The sequence below is a fragment of the Equus asinus genome, chromosome 5, assembly GCF_041296235.1.
Source record: "Equus asinus isolate D_3611 breed Donkey chromosome 5, EquAss-T2T_v2, whole genome shotgun sequence".
Taxonomy (NCBI): Eukaryota; Metazoa; Chordata; class Mammalia; order Perissodactyla; family Equidae; genus Equus; species Equus asinus.
This window is the reverse complement of record NC_091794.1, coordinates 35,799,468-35,820,459: the sequence shown is the minus strand read 5'-3', so window position 1 is coordinate 35,820,459 and position 20,992 is coordinate 35,799,468. Positions and strand designations below refer to the sequence as shown.

The window sequence follows — 20,992 nt, the reverse complement described above, 5'->3', positions numbered from 1 at the left end:
GAAATCATTCTCCCACTACCTGAGACCTTGCTGGAAGCATTTTAATGGGCTCTCGGCTTGACCCATGCTAGCGAGAGCCTTGCCAGCCCATACCTACATGCTCATTATCTGGGGTTTTGGTCTGGTCATCACACTCTGATTTCCTTCAGAACCCCAGGCCCGCTTACATCTGGGGACAGGTGGAAAGTTGTCGTGCCGTGTTTGGGAAAGTGGAGCCGAGAGTGTGGTACACTGTCGGCATAAATGGAACACCGGCTCAGGGCCGCTCCCGGGCGGGTTTGTGAGCTAAATCCTCCAACAGTTCCATGACGTCATCCGGCCCCCTCCCCAGGCTCCGACCCGGGGGGCTCCCGGGGAGAGCTCAAGGAGGGCGGCGGTCCCTGCGTGCCCCGTTAGCCATCCCTAACCTAGGACTGAGCTGGCAGGCTCCCCTCCAAGCGCAGGCTGCGCGGCAGCGGAACCCAGGTATTTATAGCCCGGCGTGGGGCTGAAACACAGAGCTCTTGTCCCGGGCAGCGAGCGCGCACACGCCCGGAATCCTGCTCACCGTGTGCGCGTGCGGCGAGCGCAGGGCGGCGGGCCGCTTGGGTCCGAGGCGGCGCTGCAGGCACGGGGTGGGGCGCGGTGCATCGAGACCAGCCCCGCTCCTGCCTCCTTGGAAGCCGTTCAGGAATCTGCCGGCGCCCAGGCCCGGAGAGGCCCACGCCCGCCTCCTCCCAGGCCCCGCTGCGCCCGCCGCAGCTGTCGGCAACGTTCAACATCGGTCCCTCTTGTGAGGACAATACCCGTAGCTCTGATTCTTTCTGAGCCAGGGACGGTTTGTTTGTTTGGTGGAGGGCCGGTGCGAAGGTAACCGGAAACCGCATTAGGAAGCCCAAACCCATCTATGTGCACATGAAACGCACTGGGAATTCGTGTTCATCTCCCGCCCCCGCATCTCTCCGATCCTTAAAATCTCCGTAATTCTGGGCAGAACAAGGACCTGCCAAGTTCTCCGTGCTCCTTGAGAGGGACAGAGGGCAGAGGAGGTGAGGGAGGGCATTGATGCTTCCCGGCCCGGCTGCAGGTTTTTCCGCGCCCCGGTGCCTGCCGGCCTCGGTGACCTGGAAAAGGTGGCGGAACCTCATCCCTCCTGAGCGAGGCCGCCTCCATTTCAGCCCTGTTGATCCTATTTCTGAAGGTCCTCAGAGAAGGAGATCCCATAATTTATTTGATGACCTGTTTCAGTTTTTAGCAACTAGGAAATTCTCCCTTCTTCTAACCTCAATTCACGGTGCCACAGACTACGTCGATTTTCTCTGGTTTAGAACGCAGAGGGTTTTATTTCGTACTTCTGCCATTGGACTGTGTCTGCTCTCTGGAATGACCTCTTCCAGGCCAGATGGAAGGTGTAACCCGGGACTCAATGGATCTGTCCCCTTTCAGCTTGAAATTTTCTTTCTTGGGTTCCCTGCCACTGTGTTATCTTGATTCGTCCCTACCATCTTTGATGACTCCTTTTTGGTCTTTCTTTTAAAATCTTTTTATTATAGGTATTTCCAAATATATAGGAAAGAAGAGAGAATAATAAATCCCACATATCCCAAATCTCAGCTTCCGCAATTAGCAACTTGTAGCTAATCTTGCCTCAACTTTACCCCAGTTTATTTCCCCACCTCCATACTGAACTATTTTATACTAAATTCCTGATATTCTGTCATTTCATCTACAAATACTTCTGTATGTATCTTTAAATAAGACAAAAAAAGAATTACTCCAATACTATTATCACTATTAAAAAAGTAATAATAATTCCTTGATATAGATAAATATCCAGTAATTGTTCAAATTTCCTCGTCTCATTTTTAAAAATGATTGGTTTGTGTGAAAAGTCTACAGATTGAATTTGGTTGATATGCCTCTTAGATTTCTTTTGATCTGTAAATTCCTTGTCCTTTTTTTCCTGTCTTTTAATATCTATTGAAAGAAATGCGCCCTTTGTCCTGTGCAACAGTGCTTCTCAGACTTCAGTGTGCATACAAATCACTTCAGGGTTATTCTGATGCAGATTCTGATTCAGGAGGTCTGAGGTGGGGCCCCAGACTCTGCATTTCTACATGCTCCCTGGTGATAGTGATGCAATGTGTGTGATGGACCACACTTTGAGAAGTAAGGCTGTAGTCTTATCCCAGATTCTGGATTTTATGAATTGTATCTCTGAGGTGTCTTTTAAATGTATTCCCAGTCTATCTCCTGTATTTTCACTAAATTGGTACTTTTAGATCTAGAGGCTTGATCAGATTCAGGGTTGACTTTTTGGCAAGAATGCTTTATCAATGGGGCTGCGTATTTCCTAGTGCATCTCATTAGGAGGCACATAGTTTGCTGGCCTCATTTTTTGGTGATTTCCAATTGGTTAGTGGGTTCAGGTGTTGTCAGTCTGAATCTTTCATTATAGAATTATTGATCGGTGGATGATGATCCTGTCTAGACCCATTATTACAGTCTCCTAGTGGTAGGAGACCCTGGAGGACACCCTGGCATTCTTTCTGTGCTTTTCTTCCAAATCTCTACCATGAAGATTTTCATGCCATTTTCTCCATGAATCCTTCCCTGTCCACTCTCCAAAAAGGATCTCTCGCCTTCTCTCTTCTCCTGATTTGTGTTCTCGTGGAATCAAAGACCCAGAGAGTCTTGAAAGGTTATTCAGTCAATTACCTCATTTTATAAATGAGAAAAATAGGAGTTAAAGAGGTGAAAGGAATGGCCCAATGTCACATAGCTAATCAGAGTCAGCAGATCTGGAATTAGACCTTTGGTCATTTGGATTGGCAATCAAGAGGTCATGAGTGATTTTTGTAAAGAAGAATTTTGGCAGCTGACTGAGGGCCAAAGCACAGCGTCTTAGAATGGTAAAGCCAGATGGAACATTAGATTTGGTAATCTCTAATTACCAAAATGAGAATAAAGCCTGGAGTTGGTAAGTGACCTTCCTGGATTACACAGCTATCTCTTAAAGGATCTTGGGCTTAACTAAGGTCTCTAGGGGTAGCTGGGGTGGTAGTGAAGGCAGAGTCAGAATAGCTATATGGTTTGGTGGCAGATGGGGCTAGAGAGAGAAGATGGGATCTAAAAGCGTAATATGAATGAGGAAAAGGTTTCTCATGGATGTTTGAGGCAAAAGAGATGCCCAACGAATACTTGTTGGATAAATGCATAGAGGGAAGAGGAACTTGAGAATGCCTAAGATGAAAAGTAGATGGAGTGGAGGAGAAGATGCTGAAGGTAGAGGTGGGACATTGGTCTGGGGATGATACTGGAGTCCTTTCCTTCCCTAGTGAGTGAGAAATAGGAGGGGGCATCTTTTGAAGAGGGAAGGAGGGAAGTGCTGGGCAATGTCTTGAGAAACTAATATTTCATTTACAGTGGGGAGGAAGAGAGAGGACTGAGGAAGAGGTGGACAACATCTGGACACACTTGAACAGGGGTTCTGATGGGCTGAGAGGGGGATGGGCAGAAGGAGAGAGTGGCCTCCCTTGGTGCCTGGGCTCCATGTCAAAGGCTCAGATATACACTCAAGGGCAGAGGGGTGGCTGACATAAATACCTGGCCAAGATCCTCACCCCTTTGTCTGAGGGAATAGGATGCTGATAGGCATTAGGTGAAGGGAAAGCACTGATATACCACCCTGTACAACCCCAGGGTCCTGTAGGGCCCAGGTAAGGATGGGAGTGGTAGTGTTCATTTATAGTGGGAGCATTTCTGCTTTGGTAGGTAGGCGGGGAGGATGTTTTCTCTGTGAATTGGCCTGGAAGATTGAAATGTAAATTAGACTAAGGGGAAGCCTCGGCACTGGTTCAAGGTCCCCTTTGGTTTGGAAAGAAGAGAGTAGCTAAAGAAGAGGGTTAGGTGGGCCCTGGCAAAAGCCAGCCATGGTAGCCAGAATTGTTCTACGTATTTGCCATGGAGGTGGGCCTCCTCGCTTTTGTTTCTGCCTAAACTGCCCATCAGCTCTTTTGTGCCTATTAAAATCCTACCCTTCCAACTCAAAAGCTCTCTCCTCTATGAGGCTTTCACAATGCTCTAGCTAGAAACTGATCTTCCCCTTCTCTGAATTTTCATTGCTTTGATTTTCTCTCTTATGTGGAATGTATATCCTGCCATGTACTCTGCATATTCGCCTGTCCACAGGAGACTTTAGGCTCCCAGAGGGTAGGTACCATATGTTACACAGCTCTGTGTTATCCATAGTTCCTAGCAGGTCTTACCCATATCAGATGTCCAATAAGATTATTCGTTAATTGAAAGAAAGAATGTGTGGAGAAATCCCAAAATGGAAACCAAGGTGTTCCTTAAAGAAAACTGACAAGGTTTCCTTCCTTTCAGATGAATTCCCACAACTTCCCAGGATGAATATATTGACTGAATGAAGTGGACTGAATGGGGAGAGATATGGAAGGTTAATCCAAGTCTGCCAGAAGTGGTCCTCTGATCACAGCCAAGGGAAATCTATATCTGAACAGTTGGTAACAAGAATAGGGCACACAGGGCATGATGTGAGAGATAGGGGCATCATATATGAGAGAGACATTAAGAGACAGAAGACAAAAGCATTCATTCATCCATCAAGAATGATGAGAACCTACTTACTCTGTGCTAGACCCTGGGGATGGAGCAGAAACACAACACAGGCCCTGGCCTCAAGGTGCTCACAGCAGGTCAATGCTAGAGGCAGTGGTGTGCTGCTAAATGCTTAACGGCAAGATCTTCAGAAAAAAAAAAAAGGAAGATCTGATTGTGGTGTTCCATGGTGTAAATACTTCCACTATGGCCAATGTTAAGCTACCAATGTGACATCACCGAAAGCGGCATTGGAACTGGGAAGAGATGCGTCAACAAGCAAGCTGGCTCCAGCACACCACTGAGAAGGCAGTGGACATCTGCATAGCTGCAGGGCCTATGGCCAGAATAGAGAAACTTACTGGGAGTGAAAGAAAGGCAGCCAGGGCAAACAATGATGTCTATTTTCCCTAGAGAAGACCTAAGAGAATATTTTTAGTGTGAATAATCTGATATGTATCCTGAGGGAAGAAAAGGCAGTAAACTGAGAGGTGTTGATGAGTAGTAATAGTATTATTTGAAAGTCAGTCCAGTAACTATCTACACACACAAAAGATTGGCCTGGCATGTAGGTAAATCTTACAGGACAGTGGCTTCCCCTGTTTTCAGAGGGGCTGTTTTATATCATTTTAGGAGCTGATGTCTATCATGGGCAGTTAGATACTAATTTAATACACACAAATGTTATATGATAATATTAATATATATCATGTATTGAGTAACTATTATGAACAGGGCACTTCATATATTTTATGTCTGCTCCTTACAACACTGCAATATTGCTATTTGTATCTTCATTTTTACAGATGAGGAAACATTGACTTGGTGAAACTAAAGAAGCTCCTTCTTTTCCAAATTTATCCAGGTTTGTGGCAGGCTTCATGAACCTGCAGTTTTCCTGTACAAGATGCAAATGGCAAGATCAAGAAGACAGTCCAACTTACAGAGCATGTACCTGATGCCTGTTAATCTTGTGCTTTGTTACCTATGAGACCATTTTTGGAGGATTCCAGATACAAGGGATTTGATTTTTTATTTTAAGGAAGACACTGGAAAAAAATGGAGTCTGTCAAGAGAAGAGTGGTCAGAAAAGTCATGGGTTTTTATCACATTGAGTGATATAAGGAACTAGGGATGTTTAGCTCAGTGAAGATCAATAGGAGACGACATGGAAGATAGATCTTCAGCCCTATGAAGGGCAGCCACATGGTGGAGCAAAAAGGCATGTTTTATGTGCCCCCAAAGGGTGGAAATAGGCCCAATGGATGGGGAGTTCAGTCAGGCATCCCACAAACACTTATCGTGCACTCATTTTGTTCCAAGCATTGTGCTAAGTGCTGACAAGGGAAGGATATGAAGAATATGCACCCCTGTTCAACATTGGGAAGAACTTTCTGAAAGTCAGAGCTGTCCAGCAATAGAACAGGCTTCTGGAAAAGCAGTAAGCTTTCTGTCCTTGGGGTACAGTCATGCATCACTTGATGACAGGGACACATTCTGAGAAATGCATTGTTAGGTGATTTCATTGTTGTGCGGCCATCATAGCCTATACTTACGCAAACCTAGATGGTATAGCCTACCACACTCTTAGGCTCTATGGTACTAATCTTATGGGACCACTGTAGTATATGCAGTTTATCGTTGCCTAAAACATTGTTATCCAGTGCATAACAGGAGGAGGCTGGATGTGCATTTATCAGAATGTGCCAGAATGAATCTTTTTGTTGAGCGGTAAGCGGGACTAAATCCCCTTCCACTTCAGAGATTCAGAGTCTACGTTCAGCCTTCCTTTGGCAGGCTAGCATGCCGTACTGAAAAAGTGTCATCATGACCCACCTCCCGCCAGCCTCGTCCACCCTGCTGTGTACTCTGCGTTCTCTGACAGTAAGCTGCGGTGGGCCAGTTAGACTGGAAAGTGGCTGCCATCTGTGACAGGGATGATGGAGTTTTGGTGGGTTTGTGTGGGCTCAAGGAATGCAGCATTGAGGCCATGTACACACAACGTGCTTAAGAACATCCCATGGGCAGAAAATGTTTTCTTCCTCTTTAGCCCTCCTCTGTTGCTGTGCCAGACGGGCACAATGGTGCCTTTGAAAGGGGCAGCTGGAAGGGGGTGTTGGCAGGGAGGCTGGAAGTAGAGCATTGCAGCTGGGGGGGAACCAAATTCATTTCCAGGAGCAAGTCTGCACTGGGTGCCAGGTTCCAACACAAAACTGCTGTTTCTCAGAGCTTGTGGTGGTGGGTTGCCTCAGAGTTGGACAGAGGGCAAAGCCATTTCCTATCCGCTGCTCCACCCTCCCCAAGTTAAAAAAACCTGGTGTGTTGAGGCATTCTTACTCTGGATGCAGATTAACAGGCTCTGCTGTCTGTCTGGGGAGCTTAGATCAACTTTGGGTGGATGGGGCTTTTTGAGGGGTCAAACTTTCCTGGAGACGGAGCAGGGCTGATGGCCATAGGGACTTGCGTGGCTCAGAGGCAGGTAGGCTTCTGGGCCATAAGAGAGGGCTCAGAATGGAGACCCCTTCTGCCTTTCAGGGCCACTTCCTCTGATCCTGTAGCTGCCAGGCACCCTTGCTGCCATATGGCTCTGCCCACTCAGTGTCTTAACTCTCGTTGGTGGGAAAGAGGTGGGAGAACTCTGGCATTTCCTGTCCTGGGTTCACAGTTGTCCCGGACCCTCTGCTACTTTCAAAGGTCCAAGCAACAGCTCAGAGATGGGCGTGGGAGGTCTTCCCACTCACCGCACAGTTAGGAGAAGGCCTGAGTGCAGGGCTGCAAGCTCAGCCATCTCTCCCTTTCTGCCACAAATGGAGTAAGGTGGGTCCCTTTTATTTTGGTGGCTTCCAACAAAAAGCTATCACTTGAGGCTGGTCAGGTGGTAATTTCTATTCGTGTTCACTAACTATGAGATTTTTCATACTTTGGTTCAACTTTACAATCAATAACTATAGAGCAATTACTTCATTTCAGGCACTACGCTAGCCCTGGAGGTACAGAATCAATAAGATAGAGTCCTTGCTTCAGAGAGCTGACTGCCTAAAAGATATGCCACGTCCTGAATGGGCACGCACTGCCAACTCAATAAGCACATGCATTAGGTGGAAAGCAGAAGTGTACCTCAGATGCCATCTCCTACACAGGGGGTGCTGTGGCATTGGGGGGCACGTGGGCTAGAAACTCGTCTGACCTTGGAGTACTTACTTATCTTTAGGAGACTCAGCATCCTTGTGCAAATAATGGGGATAATGCACACCATGCAGATTTTTTATGAGGATTAAATAGACAATGTATGAAAGTGCCAGGACAGAGCTTGTCACAAGGTAAGTGCTCTGTAAGTGGCTGCTGTTGTTATGAATTTGTTGATCGTAACAGACTTGAGATAGAACATATATGAATGCATAGTGGCATTTATCCGATCCCTTGTTAGATTATATACCCTTCCTAAAAAGAGTCAATTCTTCCACCTTCTTAATTCCTCTTCTGTAGAAGACTGGGATCAGCAAGTTGATGGCCTCCCTGAGATAAAGAAAGACCGACCCACTATAGCCAACAGGACATATTGGCATATAATATTCTCCGTCTGTTTCATAACCCAGTTGTAGAAGCAGAAAAGAATTGGAATGGTTCTCTTCCCCAAGGTCCCTGAATCTCCTGAGTATGGAGAGGAAGATCATGAATTCTCTTCAATATTCTCAAAAGTCTAAGAGAAATAATACATTTCCCACTGACACGTTCATCATTACCTAAAAGATGCATTTGTCTGGTAGACATTGCTTGGGGAAAATTATTCTTTCACCACGGGATGTTGGTGATAGAAAAGTTAAGCTCGCTGGGGTAGAGGTTAGCCTAGAGAATCTTCCAAGAACCTGTTGTGGGGGTGCCTTGGTCTTCTGAGACCCCCTTGGCCTTGTCAATCCAACATGCTGCGTATCTCCCCACTGCTTTGTGAAAATGTAGGCATGAGAATTCATCCTTAAAAGTTATTCCCAAGTCCTTGGAAGACACAAAGTATGTATAGCCAGGAGTCTGAAGACAAAGAAAATCAAATCAATTCACAAAGAACAAAGGAAATAGAAAAGAACAAGAAAATAAAATCATACGGATGAATGGAGGCTTGAAGTGCAAGACAGGGTACACAATTGTAGGAAATAAAAACGAGGGTTGTTTAAGAGAGAGAAAAAGTTATGTGTCAGAAACTGCAAGCCAACAATGGGATTTTATAAGAGAAAATTGACAGAAATAATTTCTTCTTAGTAGGCTGGAAGATTTTAGGGATCAGTGAAGGAAACTTGTAGTCGGTGCATGGCTGAAAGAGGTAGAGAGATAGGGAGGATGGAGTTGTGTTTAAAAATGGATAACGATGTAAGAAATCAAGGAATCATAGAGGTCCTCCAGACGCCTGATTTTAAAGAAACAGGGGCTAATATTATTACAGGATTGAAACAAGGCTGACATTGTGACAGTGCTGATCCTTCTTTTTTTTTGCCCCTCTATAGTTTACAATGTCTTGTCATGAATTTGGATTACTCTCGTACTCAGGAAAAGGGTTTAGCACACATAGTAGGAGGGAAAAGGAAGAAACTGAGGTAGGGGCATCTGGAGCAGTGAAAACTGTGGGATGGGTAAGAAGAAGAAATCTGAAGTGGCAAGAGCTGCCTTGGGTGGTCTCACAATGAGGATAATGCTGGGATGATGGAGCCACTGGACTTGATGGAGGAAGGAATAGACTAGAAGGGGGATGTCTCTCTGAGGCCCACGCCAGCCTTCCTTTTGGCTCTAGGGTTTGATGCATGATCAGGTTGCCACCTTGTATTTTCCAAGAACTCAAAATCCCTTCCAGCGCTCTTCTCAACTTTCCCTTCCCCGCGAACACGTTTTCATTTCATCTCTTTCGGAAGCACTGTGGCTGCTGGGTTGATGGCATGAGCATTTGGCTATTTCCCACCTTCATTACTGCAAGCTCTGAAAGGCTCTAGCTGCCCAAGCTGAAAAGGTTTAGGTGATGCCAGGAGAGGCCAAGGTACATGCAGATCTCTTCCCCTCTGATTTAAGAGTGTGCAATATTGCAGGTGGATACCAAGGCAGAAGAAGAGAGTGCCCCCAGTTGGAGCCTGAGTGCCATGGGTTCTCTTCTGCCACTTACTGGCTGAGTGAACTCAGTGAAGCTACTTAACCTGTAAAGTCCTTGATTTCTCTCTTTTGAAAAATAATGGCACTCCATTGTATTGGAGTGGCTAAAGGCATCCGCCCAGTCTTAAAGTAATCTGATTCATTATTAAGCGTCTTTACATGCACATGGCTGTTCTAAATGTTGGTTTTAGAATTTAGGATCCTCATAGAGAGGACCCATAGCACGATATGGATTCAATATCCCTGGTGCTGTGCCCAGTGCACTCCCTTTTGTAAAATTAAATTTTTAAAGATCGAGATGAAATTCACATAACACAAAAGTAAGCATTTTAAAGTGTATAATTCGGTGGCATTTAGTACTTTTGCTCACACTGTTTTTTCAAAGTGTTACAGTAACACAGATGTTTGGGTTGGTTCCATTTTGTTGTAACAAAAAAATACTGCACTGCACCTCCGTGCTCATCCTCTTGTGAGCTCCTGTGCAGGAAATTCTCTAGGTCTAGGCTGCAAAGAACGTGCTGGGCCCTGTGGTCTACAAGTGCATCTTCAGTTCACTGTCCATGGCCAGACTACTCTACAGAGTGGATTATTTCTAACGTCCCCACGGGCAGTGTCTGAGAGTTCCCATTCCTGCTCCTCCTAACCATCACGGGGTGGGGTGTTCACAGAGCACTACAAAGCAGTTAAAAGGAATGAAGGAATGTTCTAGCTCTACCAACATCAACATGGAGAGATCTCCAGAACATACTGGTGAATGGAGAAAAGCAAGTGGCAGAGTATGACGGGATTGTGGGGGAATTCACTTCTATCCGTAATATTTTATTTCTTTGATTAAAAAAAAATACTTGAAGGGAATAAAGCGAAATAGTGACAAATATCAATTCTAAGTGAGAAGGAAATGAGAGTATTTGATATACTGTTCTCAAGACTTTTGTATTTTTTAAAAAATCCTCAATTAAAAGGGGGACCTGATATGCAGAGATTCCTAAGATATATTAGATAGCCGATTTTTTTGAGCAGCTCCAAATGTGGACTCCCGTCTCCCCGGGCAGAGGTTCCTATTAGTGGAGCCAGTGAGCCTTCCCTTCTGAACATTGTTTTAAAGTAGATAAAATATCAAGGAATTTTGGAAGTTCTTATTTTTAGCCAGTAAAGTGAAAAATTTCCACAGCATGTAAAATAAGCATTCGAGTCGAAGCTTGCCTGGTTTGTTCCACCTAACTACAATGGCGCCGAAAAATCTTTGCAAGGCTATTCTGGGCCTGGGGTGGGGGAGGTGACTCACCTGTTTATTCGGGTGAAATCAGATTAGAATGAACATCAATGGTGGCTTTGGAAGGGAAGAGAAGTCAGAGACTCCAAGAGACCTGAGAGACTGCCTTAGACCAGGGATGATGACAGTCATGTGGGTGACGTGCTGGCTTCTTAATGGGAGTCAAACACCACTTACTGAGCACCCATTTTCCAGAACAGCACTGGTTTTCACAGGCCTTCCCCTGTTTTCCAGTAAAGGAAGCATTTAGAGTGAGCATTTGCAGTATTTTTTTATGCTCTCTTTTTGATAAACATAAAAATCTCACGTTATCTGAAAAGTTAAATGAAAGTATGTGAATTAAAGCAGATCAGATATGCCCCATATGTGGTTGAGACTCTCTGCTCTAGACCGAAGCGCCAGTACTGCCCTGAAACTCCCAAGTTTTGGGCAAATCTGGATTTGAAGCCTGACCTGACCACTCACAGGCTGTGGACCTCAAGTGGACTTGCCATCTCTCAGCTTCTATCCCCTTCTTTGGAAAGGTAATTATGACACCTGCCACCTGGGGCTGCTTTGCAGATTCCCTGAGACACTTAGTATCATTGCCTGTTACTTAAAAGAAACAAAAAACCTGAAAACTTTAATCTGAATAATAGCTTTGGTCAGTAGTCTAACCCCTCCCCATTTTATAGATGAGAATACTGAGGCCCAGACACACAGTTCAGCAAGTTACTGAACATCACTGCAGAACAGGGCTAACCTCCAGGTCTTGTGTGTCCAGGCCAGGCTCATTTCACTGTGCCAGCTCTGGCCGAGTGTCTGCAGGTGAGCAGTAGATCTAAAGTCACCTTTTCCCCTGCCTGAGTCTCTGAGCCCCCCAAAACAGTGTCCAGAGCGAGCTGGTTCCCATGGCTCCCCAGGACCCCTGGATCTAGTTTCCTTAGCATTAGTTGAGTGAGTACGGTATTAACCAGCTCTTGCGTGATCTGTCAACTGGGCTGTAAGCTTTATTTTAGAGAAGACACCAAATCTCCTGGTCTTTCTCAACAAGCCACTGGCCTCAGAGAAACAGGCTGTATTCCACGTGCGAGACTTTTAATGGAGACCTTCACTGCATTATCTCATTTCAGCTTTCACCATCCAACTTTTTACCAGCATCACACACACACACACACACACATATACACACGAAGAAACTAAACAGACCTCACTATCTGTTCCCCTGTTACCTTTGTGCCCCTTCTCAAGTGGCTGAATCTCTCAGCCTCGGGTCCCTCACCCATAACGTGAGGACATTAATATTGGCCCTGAGTATTCTATGGGTCAAAATAAACCACGCTGCGTGGGAAAAGCTTTGTAAACTGAAGGCAGTTTTCCTCTCTGACTGTCTCCTACCATCCATTCCTTCCTCAAATGAGCGGGAGGACCATGTCTTCTGTTCTTTTACCGCATTTCTCAGCAGACCAGCCCAGCTGCCTCAGCTGAGAGGAAACCAAACGGGCCCACATTGACTGAAGGAGGAAGAAACAGTGCATCTAGGCTGAAGAATTCACTGAGCTCTAACACTTGTTAGGTGAATCTCTATTTATTGGGTTCTAAGCTAAATTCATTCTGGGAGACATAGAATCTTCTCTCTTACCAGTTTCCAGCAATTAAATCATGGTCAATTACTTCATGTATCTGAACCTCAGTTTCCTTGTTTTAAACAATGTGCTAATACTTGCCTTACTGGGTTATTGTGTCAAATGAGGACATGTTCTGGTAGGCAGTCAAAGCATGTGACTTTTTCCTCTTCCCTTTTTACTTTCTCTTCCTTCTGTTTACCCTGCCAAACCTCTGTGCCTCAGCTTGCTTTTCCATGAAACTGGGATAATAATACCTGGCCTACTTAGCTCAGAGGGTTGTAGTGTGACTACGGAACAAGGCTGGCTTTGAGAACGGTGACATGTAGTATAAATACCTGTATGGAGTTATTCTCGGAACCGTTGACCTTGAACTGATGAGTGTGCTGGTCCTCACAGCCTGAGCTGTGCTGTGCAGTGGCCACATTTAGAAGGTCACTTAACACGGCTCCTCTTCCTGAGGCCCCTGATGCTCTCACATCTACCTGTGATGCTTTGCAGCCTCCTAACACCTGTCACTCACCTGCCTCGCCCTGTCTGTCTCTCTGTCCCCCTCTGGACCACAAGGCACAGGACCACCCACCCACTGCTCTCTGGATGCAAAAACGGTGCCTGCCCCAATTCTGCAGGCTGTCAGAAGCTGCCTGTCTCATACTGGCCCCCCCAAACCCCCCCCCCCACCATGCCGCTTACCCTCATGAATAAAAACTTAAAAGAATCCTTATGGGGAGATAAGGAAAACAGGAAGTGCTCCCCAAAGCCCCCAAGGACCTACAGTGTGAACAACCCATCCCCTCCAGAGGCCACCAGCGACTTTAGCAATGAGGCCACCAGCCCTCTCTGTGGTTGAGGAAGAGCCTGGGCGTCTTGGCCCCAGAGGGGAACTTCGGCGTGGCCAGCCTAGAGCCTGGAGCTGGGAGGGCGGGCTGCAGAGGCAGGAGAGCTGAGCTGCTCTATTCTGGGCACAGTTTCAAGGCCAGCTGCAGGGAGAACAAGCAGTCGCTGTGTGCCTGCAGCTGGCAGTGGTTAGGCCAGGGCTGTCCCTCACTTGGGGTATATTTAAAGAGACCCCACCAGACGATCATGCCAACAGGAAAAATGCACACGTATCTCTGTTAGCCTCACTCAGTCTCCAGCCCAGCCCTCTCCTCCTTCGCTGCAGCTCCCAGGCAGTGGATTCACCTATCAACAGAGGACGGCTGGCTCCTCAGCTTCTCCCAGGTGTAGGTGGTACCACCTGGGGGACACATGCCCCTGGCTGCTGGGCCTCTCTGCCCTCTGACTCAGCTGGCCAAGAGTTCAGGGGATTAGCTAGGATCGGCTCCTCCCACCCTGGGGTTGGTAACCCAGCAACCGCTGGGGAGAGGCAGGCAGATGAGTCAAATAAAAGCACAGAATCTCTGGCTTTGTGCTCTGTTTGTGAAAACTCCGTGTGAGCGCAGGCTCCCTTCCGGCTGGGAGTGGTGGGGCTTTCCCACACTGCTTCAGGCCAAATGCTCCCCCTCAAAAGGATGCCCAGGCCCTACTTGACTGCTAATGCAGGCTCAGGGACAAAGCCGGTGGGCCAGGAGGAGCCCATCCTGGCTGAACTCTTTGGCCTCTTTTACATGTTTTTCTCAAGTGAAAACAAGACCACAGGCCCGAATCCCACGGGAAGGTGAGGTTGGTGGCTGAGAACTATGGCCAGGGGAACTGATGGGCCTGAGGTCCCTCAGAACAGAGAGAGAGCTGGTGCACATAGAAGTGTGGGTTTTCAGGTGGCCAGTAGACCAGGGAGACCTTCTCATAGCAGCAAGAAGAGTTCAGGAGAGCAACCCAGCAGAAGTCGGGGGAGGGGGTGGGAAGTGAGCAGCTTATCAGCCAGGAAGGGAAGCCCACAGGCAAACTGTCTGAGGCAGGCTGCTACAAGTGCCGGAAGAGTTAGTTTGTAAAACAGGAGTGCACCAATGGGATCAGCTGCATAATTTGAGGGGCTCAGTTTAAAATGAAAGTGCAGGGCCCTTTGTTAAAATATTATCAAGAATTTCAAGAGGATGACAGAAGAGCATTAAACTGAGGGCCCTCCTGAGCGACTGCACAGGTTGCATACCCATGAACTCGACCCGCGTACCTATGAGTTGGCTCCTTGAAGCAGCTGTGAAAGCAGAGGTGGGGTGAGCTGGGGGATGTCTGGTCACCCCTGGCCTTAACTCCCATACCCCTCACCGTTGCTGCCATGTGGCCATCAGTTCCCAGGCTTTTACCAAGCTTGGGACATGGCCTCTACCCAACAGCAGCTCCTCTCTCTGTGCTGGCAGCAACTAAGTCTTTGTCTCTCTGAAAAGAAGGAATTGTAGGGCCATGGCAGGGAGAGGGCTGAGGGCAGGAATGGACTGTGGCCCTGGGTCCTCTGGGCTTCTAGGCCCCAGAACTGTTAGCACTCCTTGCATGGGCCAAGAAAGGCAGGTCCAGCCATTGGAGCCTCCTCTGAGTGAGGATGTGGAGGTGTTTGGGAACAGACTGGAGGTAAAATAAATGGACTACACTCTGGATCACCTCTTAACAACCCAAGGGGACATGTCCTCAGGATGTATGTGACCATCCAGGAGCAGAACCAAGGCCCGAAGCTTTCTCCCTACTTGGGAACTTACCTCCAACTCTATGTGGTCGTGGAGTTTCTTGCAGGTGGCTGCAAAGGTCTCTGAGGTGCCAAATTCAAAGTACCACAGCTTGTTCTTCATCCTGGACCGTGAAGCAGAGAGATGGCTCAGTATTCTGTATTTGAAATGGTCATGTAAATTAGCTATGCTATTGGGGCTGGGAGGCCCCAGTCCTCGGCATTCCCCAACCTTATGTTTTTAGCACTTGTTAATCAGATGATTAGGGATGGAAATTTTTAACCAATTGTTCTTGCTATGAACTTAGAGAAAAATCCAGTCATTTCTTAGATATCATGGCTACTCTGGGTGAACTGCCAACCGCTCTCTGAACTTCTTGATCAGAGCAGAAGAAAGACCTGCTTGCCTCTGTATCTGGATCAAGGGAAGAGTTCTGTGAAAATTAACCAGAGGTGGCAAGTGACAGCATGCTCTGGTCACTGTCCTTTCTACTCCTAATGCAGAGGGACTTCAGGAAGAGCCCTTTCATGGGTATAGCTGGGGTACAAAGGGAAGATCAGACAGCCTTTTGAGACTCGAGGGATGTACAGTCTTGGGACAGAAAAGGGGTAGCCCTACACTCCAGCCAAAATGCCTGCTTTGTCTGTGCTCTGATTGGGGGGAGCTGGGTGGAGAGAATTAGACACAGACTTGCAGGTAAGGTGGAAAGAGAAGAAAAAAAGTGAGTTGTTTGGTAGTAACAGTTCTCCCCACTGCTTTCTCAACTGTACTTGCTTAAGCCATGACAATCCTTCATTTAGGGGTAGACCTTATCGTATTTGCATCAAAGTAAGAGTTCACCATTTTGAGCTTAAAAATTTTTCCACATTTTCTTTAGTGGGAAAACAACCCAAACAATGGGGTTCCCATGTAGCTGGGGGCTTTGCAAGTCAGATGGTGTGTCCTGACTCTTGGTCATTTTGATCAGATGGTCTCACTAGGAAGGGTTTCTGAAGGTATTCCATTCCTTCCATCCCAACTGTCGTCCCATTATCAGGGGCTGGCTAAGATAAGGGACACCTGTCCAGTTTATAAGCTGGCAGATTTTGCTAAGGCAGGATTAAACAAAACCACATTCTTCTTGGCACATTCTTCAGGAGAGAGGAAGCCACCTTGCATATGGCTGATCCTCCATCCTCAGATTTGTGGACTAAGAGGAAAGGAGCATTATTCAGAGGGAAGAAGGCTCTCATTTCTTCCTAGTATTACTTAGGCCATAGCAGATGACTCTTCAGAATAACAGACAGAATTTTCTCTCTGCGTTTCTCAAAGAGTCCACCTAGAATTTGAAGATGAGATTGCATTCTTCCATTGCATGAAGATTTCTAAGATCTGGTTGATTGGGACGTAGCCTTTCTGACTCTTAGTATGCAGGAAAAGCAATGATAAATGATGAAGGAAATAAAAAGAAGATTTAGGGAGTTACGTCTTATGAAGAAAGTTAGAGGAACTTGGTGTACTTAAGTAGATAGGTGCTTCTCAATCAGTGCGCTGCTGCACGGGTATGCCTGAGATACCAATCTCCTCAGCCTTCCGGGTGGCCAGGCTGAGCCCGGATACCACAGCAGGCATTCTCATCTGTATGCCAGAGAAATGCTTTTGTTTTCTCTGCATGCCATGATGTGAAAAAATATTGCGGGGCCAGCTTGGTGGCATAGTGGTCAACTTTGCACGCTCTGCTTTGGCAGCCCAGGGTTCACAGGTTCAGATCTTGGGCACAGACCTAGCACCACTCATCAAGCCCTGCTGTGGCGGCATCCCACACACAAAATAGAGGAAGACTGGCACAGATGTTAGCTCGGGGGCAATCTTCCCCACCAATAAAAAAAAAAAAAAAAGGGAAACACTGTTCTAGATCACTGGTTTTCTGTATGCACAGCAATGTGAATACAAATCACCTGGGGATTTCTTTAAAATGCAAGTTCTGATTCAGTAGTTCAGGATTGGGGCCTAAGAATTCCTACATTTTCGGTTCTGAAACACTAGTATTGATAAGAATTACCTGGGGAATGTGGTTAAAATGCTGCTTCCTGGGCTCCAATCTGTAGAGAGTCTATGTGATAGCTGTGGGATGGGGCTCAGGAATATGCATTTTATGAGTGACTAGGTGATTATTATGCAGGCGGTCAGTTGTCAGGACTTTGAGAAACATTGCTCTAGATCCCAGTGAAATGATAACCAAGGAAGAGGACAGACCGATTAAACTTGAAAGAGGATTTCTCAGGGAGGATCACATGAGGGTCAGTGCCTTTCAACAGACATTGCTGGCAAAAGACCGGGTAACAGGAAGAACACAGATTGTCATAAATGTCAAGGTTGAGCATTCCTCCCTGGCAGGGAAAGGGTCTCTGCACCAGGAGACCCGCACTGTGATTCCATTTTCAAATATCACTGCTGGTCTGAATCATGACTTTTGAAAGTTACTGCCAGGAGATGTAGAGTTTTAATAAAAATTTCCGGAAGCCACAGGCTATTTTTGCCCAGAAGTAGCTCTTCTGATGATCTAATAAGGTTGTGAGGTCATGGTTAGGTCAGTATCAGAGAACCACTGAGAGGATCAAACAGACTACTCGTCCATGACTGGTTAGATGTCCATTGCTGGCTGTGTAACCTTTGGCAAGTTTTTAAGCCTCAGTTTGCTCATCTGTGAAATGGAGATAATAAAAAGATATGCTTCAAAGTGTAGTTAAGAAGATTAAATGAGATGACTGCAAAGCACTTCACATAATGCTCACTGCATAGTAAGTTCACCAAGAATGTTAGCTACTTACTTAATAGCTATTATTTCAATGTCTTGAGCTGGCATATTTGGATAACGTAGTAAGGCAAAAATGACAGATCAGGTTGGGTAGCCATAGATATTACATATTCAAATTTTTCTGGGGCAGAAAAATATGTGATCATATTTCTCAGATCATGTGTCTTGACTTCTGGTTGAAAACACATGCTCCCTATATTTCTAATCTAATAGATTTTTCCAGAGTCACAGACCACAGCCTAATCTTTGGTTACTCTCTTGACTGGTCATACAATTGTCCAAAGATGTGATGTTGATTGCGAATATGCTTCTGAGAAAGTGCACGTCTGGTGTGAGAAAAAGTGTTTATCAATTCAAGAAACATTCATTGTGCCAGGAATAGATGAGAGTGTACTAAGTATAGTGAAGAAGAGAACGCAGCGCTCCATGAGCCAGGCACCTGTGAAGGACAGAGCACTGGGAGTATGTAGGGGGAGGGACATCCAATTCTTAGAGGGGCCAGGGGCAGTTAAAGAAGCACCCAAGGCAGCCAATGCCAGGGTTGAGTTCTGAAGAATGTGAAAGGGAACAGAGCAGGTGGAAGAAGAGCATTCCAGGCAGAGGAAGAAGCCCAGGCAATGGCACAGGGCAAGAAAGACCATAAACCTGCTGGAGGGGACCTGGAGCTCAAGCCGGATGGAGATTGGCCAGGTAAGGCTGGAAGGAGAGGGTACAGACTGGAGGCCTGAAGAATAGTTTGGAGGTGGTGTGGAAATCCAAGAGAGAATTGGGAAGGGCCTGCATAAAGGTAGTGACAGTAGAGTCTGGGAAAAGAGAATGGATTCACAAGCTAAAATTTAGGAGGTGGAATTGACAGGGCTGGTTGGTTGCAACGAGTGAGTGAGAAGGAGTAGACAAAGTGACACCCAGGTTTTTGTCTTAGATGGCATGACAGATGACAAGTGCCATTCACTGAGAGAGGGGCACAGGAGATCAATTATCCAGTGTCAGTCCTCTTTGTAACTGAAGGATAGCTCTTTTGTTTTTTGGCCCATCTGTCCATCCATCCACCCATCCATCATTCTGTCCATCCATCCATGCATCCATTCATCCATTCATCCATCCATAGAACACCTACTGAGTCCTTCTATGGGCTAGGCACTGCCTTGGGCCTAGAGATAAGTGATGAATAATAAAGGCAGGATTTCTGCCCTCACAAAGCTTACATACTTTTTATAAGCTTCACCAAGGTGCTAACATTTGACCTCTGACCCACATGAGACTATGTGTTCAAAATCTAAGAGCTTTTATTTCTTCTCTCTCCTTTTTGGTTTTTGCAGGGAAAGATTCATCCTGAGTGAACATCTGTTGCCAATCCTCCTCTTTTTTGTTTTTTCTCCCCAAAGTCCCCCAGTGCATGGTGTATACCCTAGTTGTAAGTCCTTCTAGTTCTTCTATGTGAGCCACTACCACAGCATGGCTACCGACAGACGAATGGCAATGGTTCCACGACTAGGAAACGAACCCGGGCTGCCAAAGCAGTGAGAGTGCTAAACTTTAACCACTGGACCATCAGGGCTGGCTCTATTTCTTGTAACTCAAGCATGTTAGTTAGAAGTGAATACATTCTATTCCCATGGCCCTTTGGTTTTGCACTCTGCTAAACGTTTTGTATATATTATCTCCTCAATTCTCAGACAAACTCTATGAGGTAGGGGTACTGTTGCTACAAATAAGGAACCTAAGACCTGTGGAGGTTAAGTAACTTGCCTGAGATTGCAGAGCAAGTAAATGCAGAGGGGGCACCCAAAGCCAACGGTCTGGCCTCAGTCTGTGCCCTGCTACCCCACCACCCTATCTTAGCATGCGTTTGCATATTTTGTGGTGAGTTGTTGCGTGCTCTTATTACACTTACTAGACTGCTGTGGTTCTCCTTTGCTGTTAAATGGATGCACATGGAGGCCCAGGAGGCTAGCGGCTGCACGACATCCTAGGAAATGCCATCTGATGAAGAGTGTCAGGCCCTCCCAGCTCCTAATGGCCAGGGGAATTCTAGAGGAGTTTGAATCAGATTTGTCACAAAACTCCGGTCTTGAATCTCCACAGTCTCAGAGATACAAGGAGACCAGACTTGACTCCTGGCAAAACCAGATGCTCCTAGATGCCCTGCACCTTTCTTTCTCTCAGCTCACCCAGAAATGGGGCAGAGACAGTGCCCTTGAACCATTCCCAACACAGAGTGGAACAGGGCAAGCTGGGAGACAAACACAAACTGCTCTTCAGGTACCTCCCACTTTGGGTTAACATGCGCCATTTTCAGCTATTCATAATAAGACAGGGCAGAGTGGCCTAATGCAGAGACCCCAGAATGGAATCAAAGAGCCCTGGGTTCAAATTCCGTCCTTTATGGGTTGTGTAACTTTGAGCAAAGTTTTTAATTTTCTGGGCGTCTTTACTCATAAAATGGGCTAACACTTAATTCAGAGTGTTATAAATATTAAACAAGATTCTTAAAATTATCCAGAAGAAATATTGGTCTATAGAAGACCCTCGGCCCCTACACACATTAAAAGTTTGTTGTTCGAATGTTCCTGATGCCTTGTCAATAATCAAAATACTTTCTTCCTCATCAAGGTTGCTTATCTGGTCACTCAGAAAAATAGCCACTGGCCTTTATTTGAGATATCATAAAGGGGGATTATTTTGGTTGCCTCTGTCCTAGCCACCAAAATGATTGAAAGTACAAAGGCAGGGGCCATGAGGGTAGGGACAGAGAAGGGAAGAGCTTCCTAGTGGGATAAAGGCTGATCGGGTAAAGATGGCTCCCAGGACCCTGCAGGATTGGGGTGCAGCCATTAAGGGTGGGCCCTGAGGTGGAGGTTGGCTTCAGGCCAAGTGACACAAGAGAAGATAAGACAGAACCTTTCTTTGCATATGTTGGGGTGCTGTCGCCAAGGACCTCAGTGGCAGGCTGAGCTGAGGCGAGTTTCCCTGCAGGTTACTAGCTGCCCCT

The 20,992-nt window shown here is 46.4% G+C and overlaps 1 protein-coding gene across 8 annotated transcripts in view; it reads right to left on the bottom strand.

Annotated features, from left to right (window-relative positions):
* DGKG (diacylglycerol kinase gamma) overlaps nucleotides 1-20,992 on the bottom strand; it is a 188,176-nt gene that overhangs the window by 37,602 nt on the left and 129,582 nt on the right. For all 8 annotated transcript variants that reach the window (XM_044771245.2, XM_044771247.2, XM_044771248.2 and 5 more), the window contains one exon: nucleotides 15,237-15,327. In XM_044771245.2, coding sequence (XP_044627180.2) covers nucleotides 15,237-15,327 — 91 coding nt within the window. The remainder of the gene's footprint in view (nucleotides 1-15,236; nucleotides 15,328-20,992) is intronic.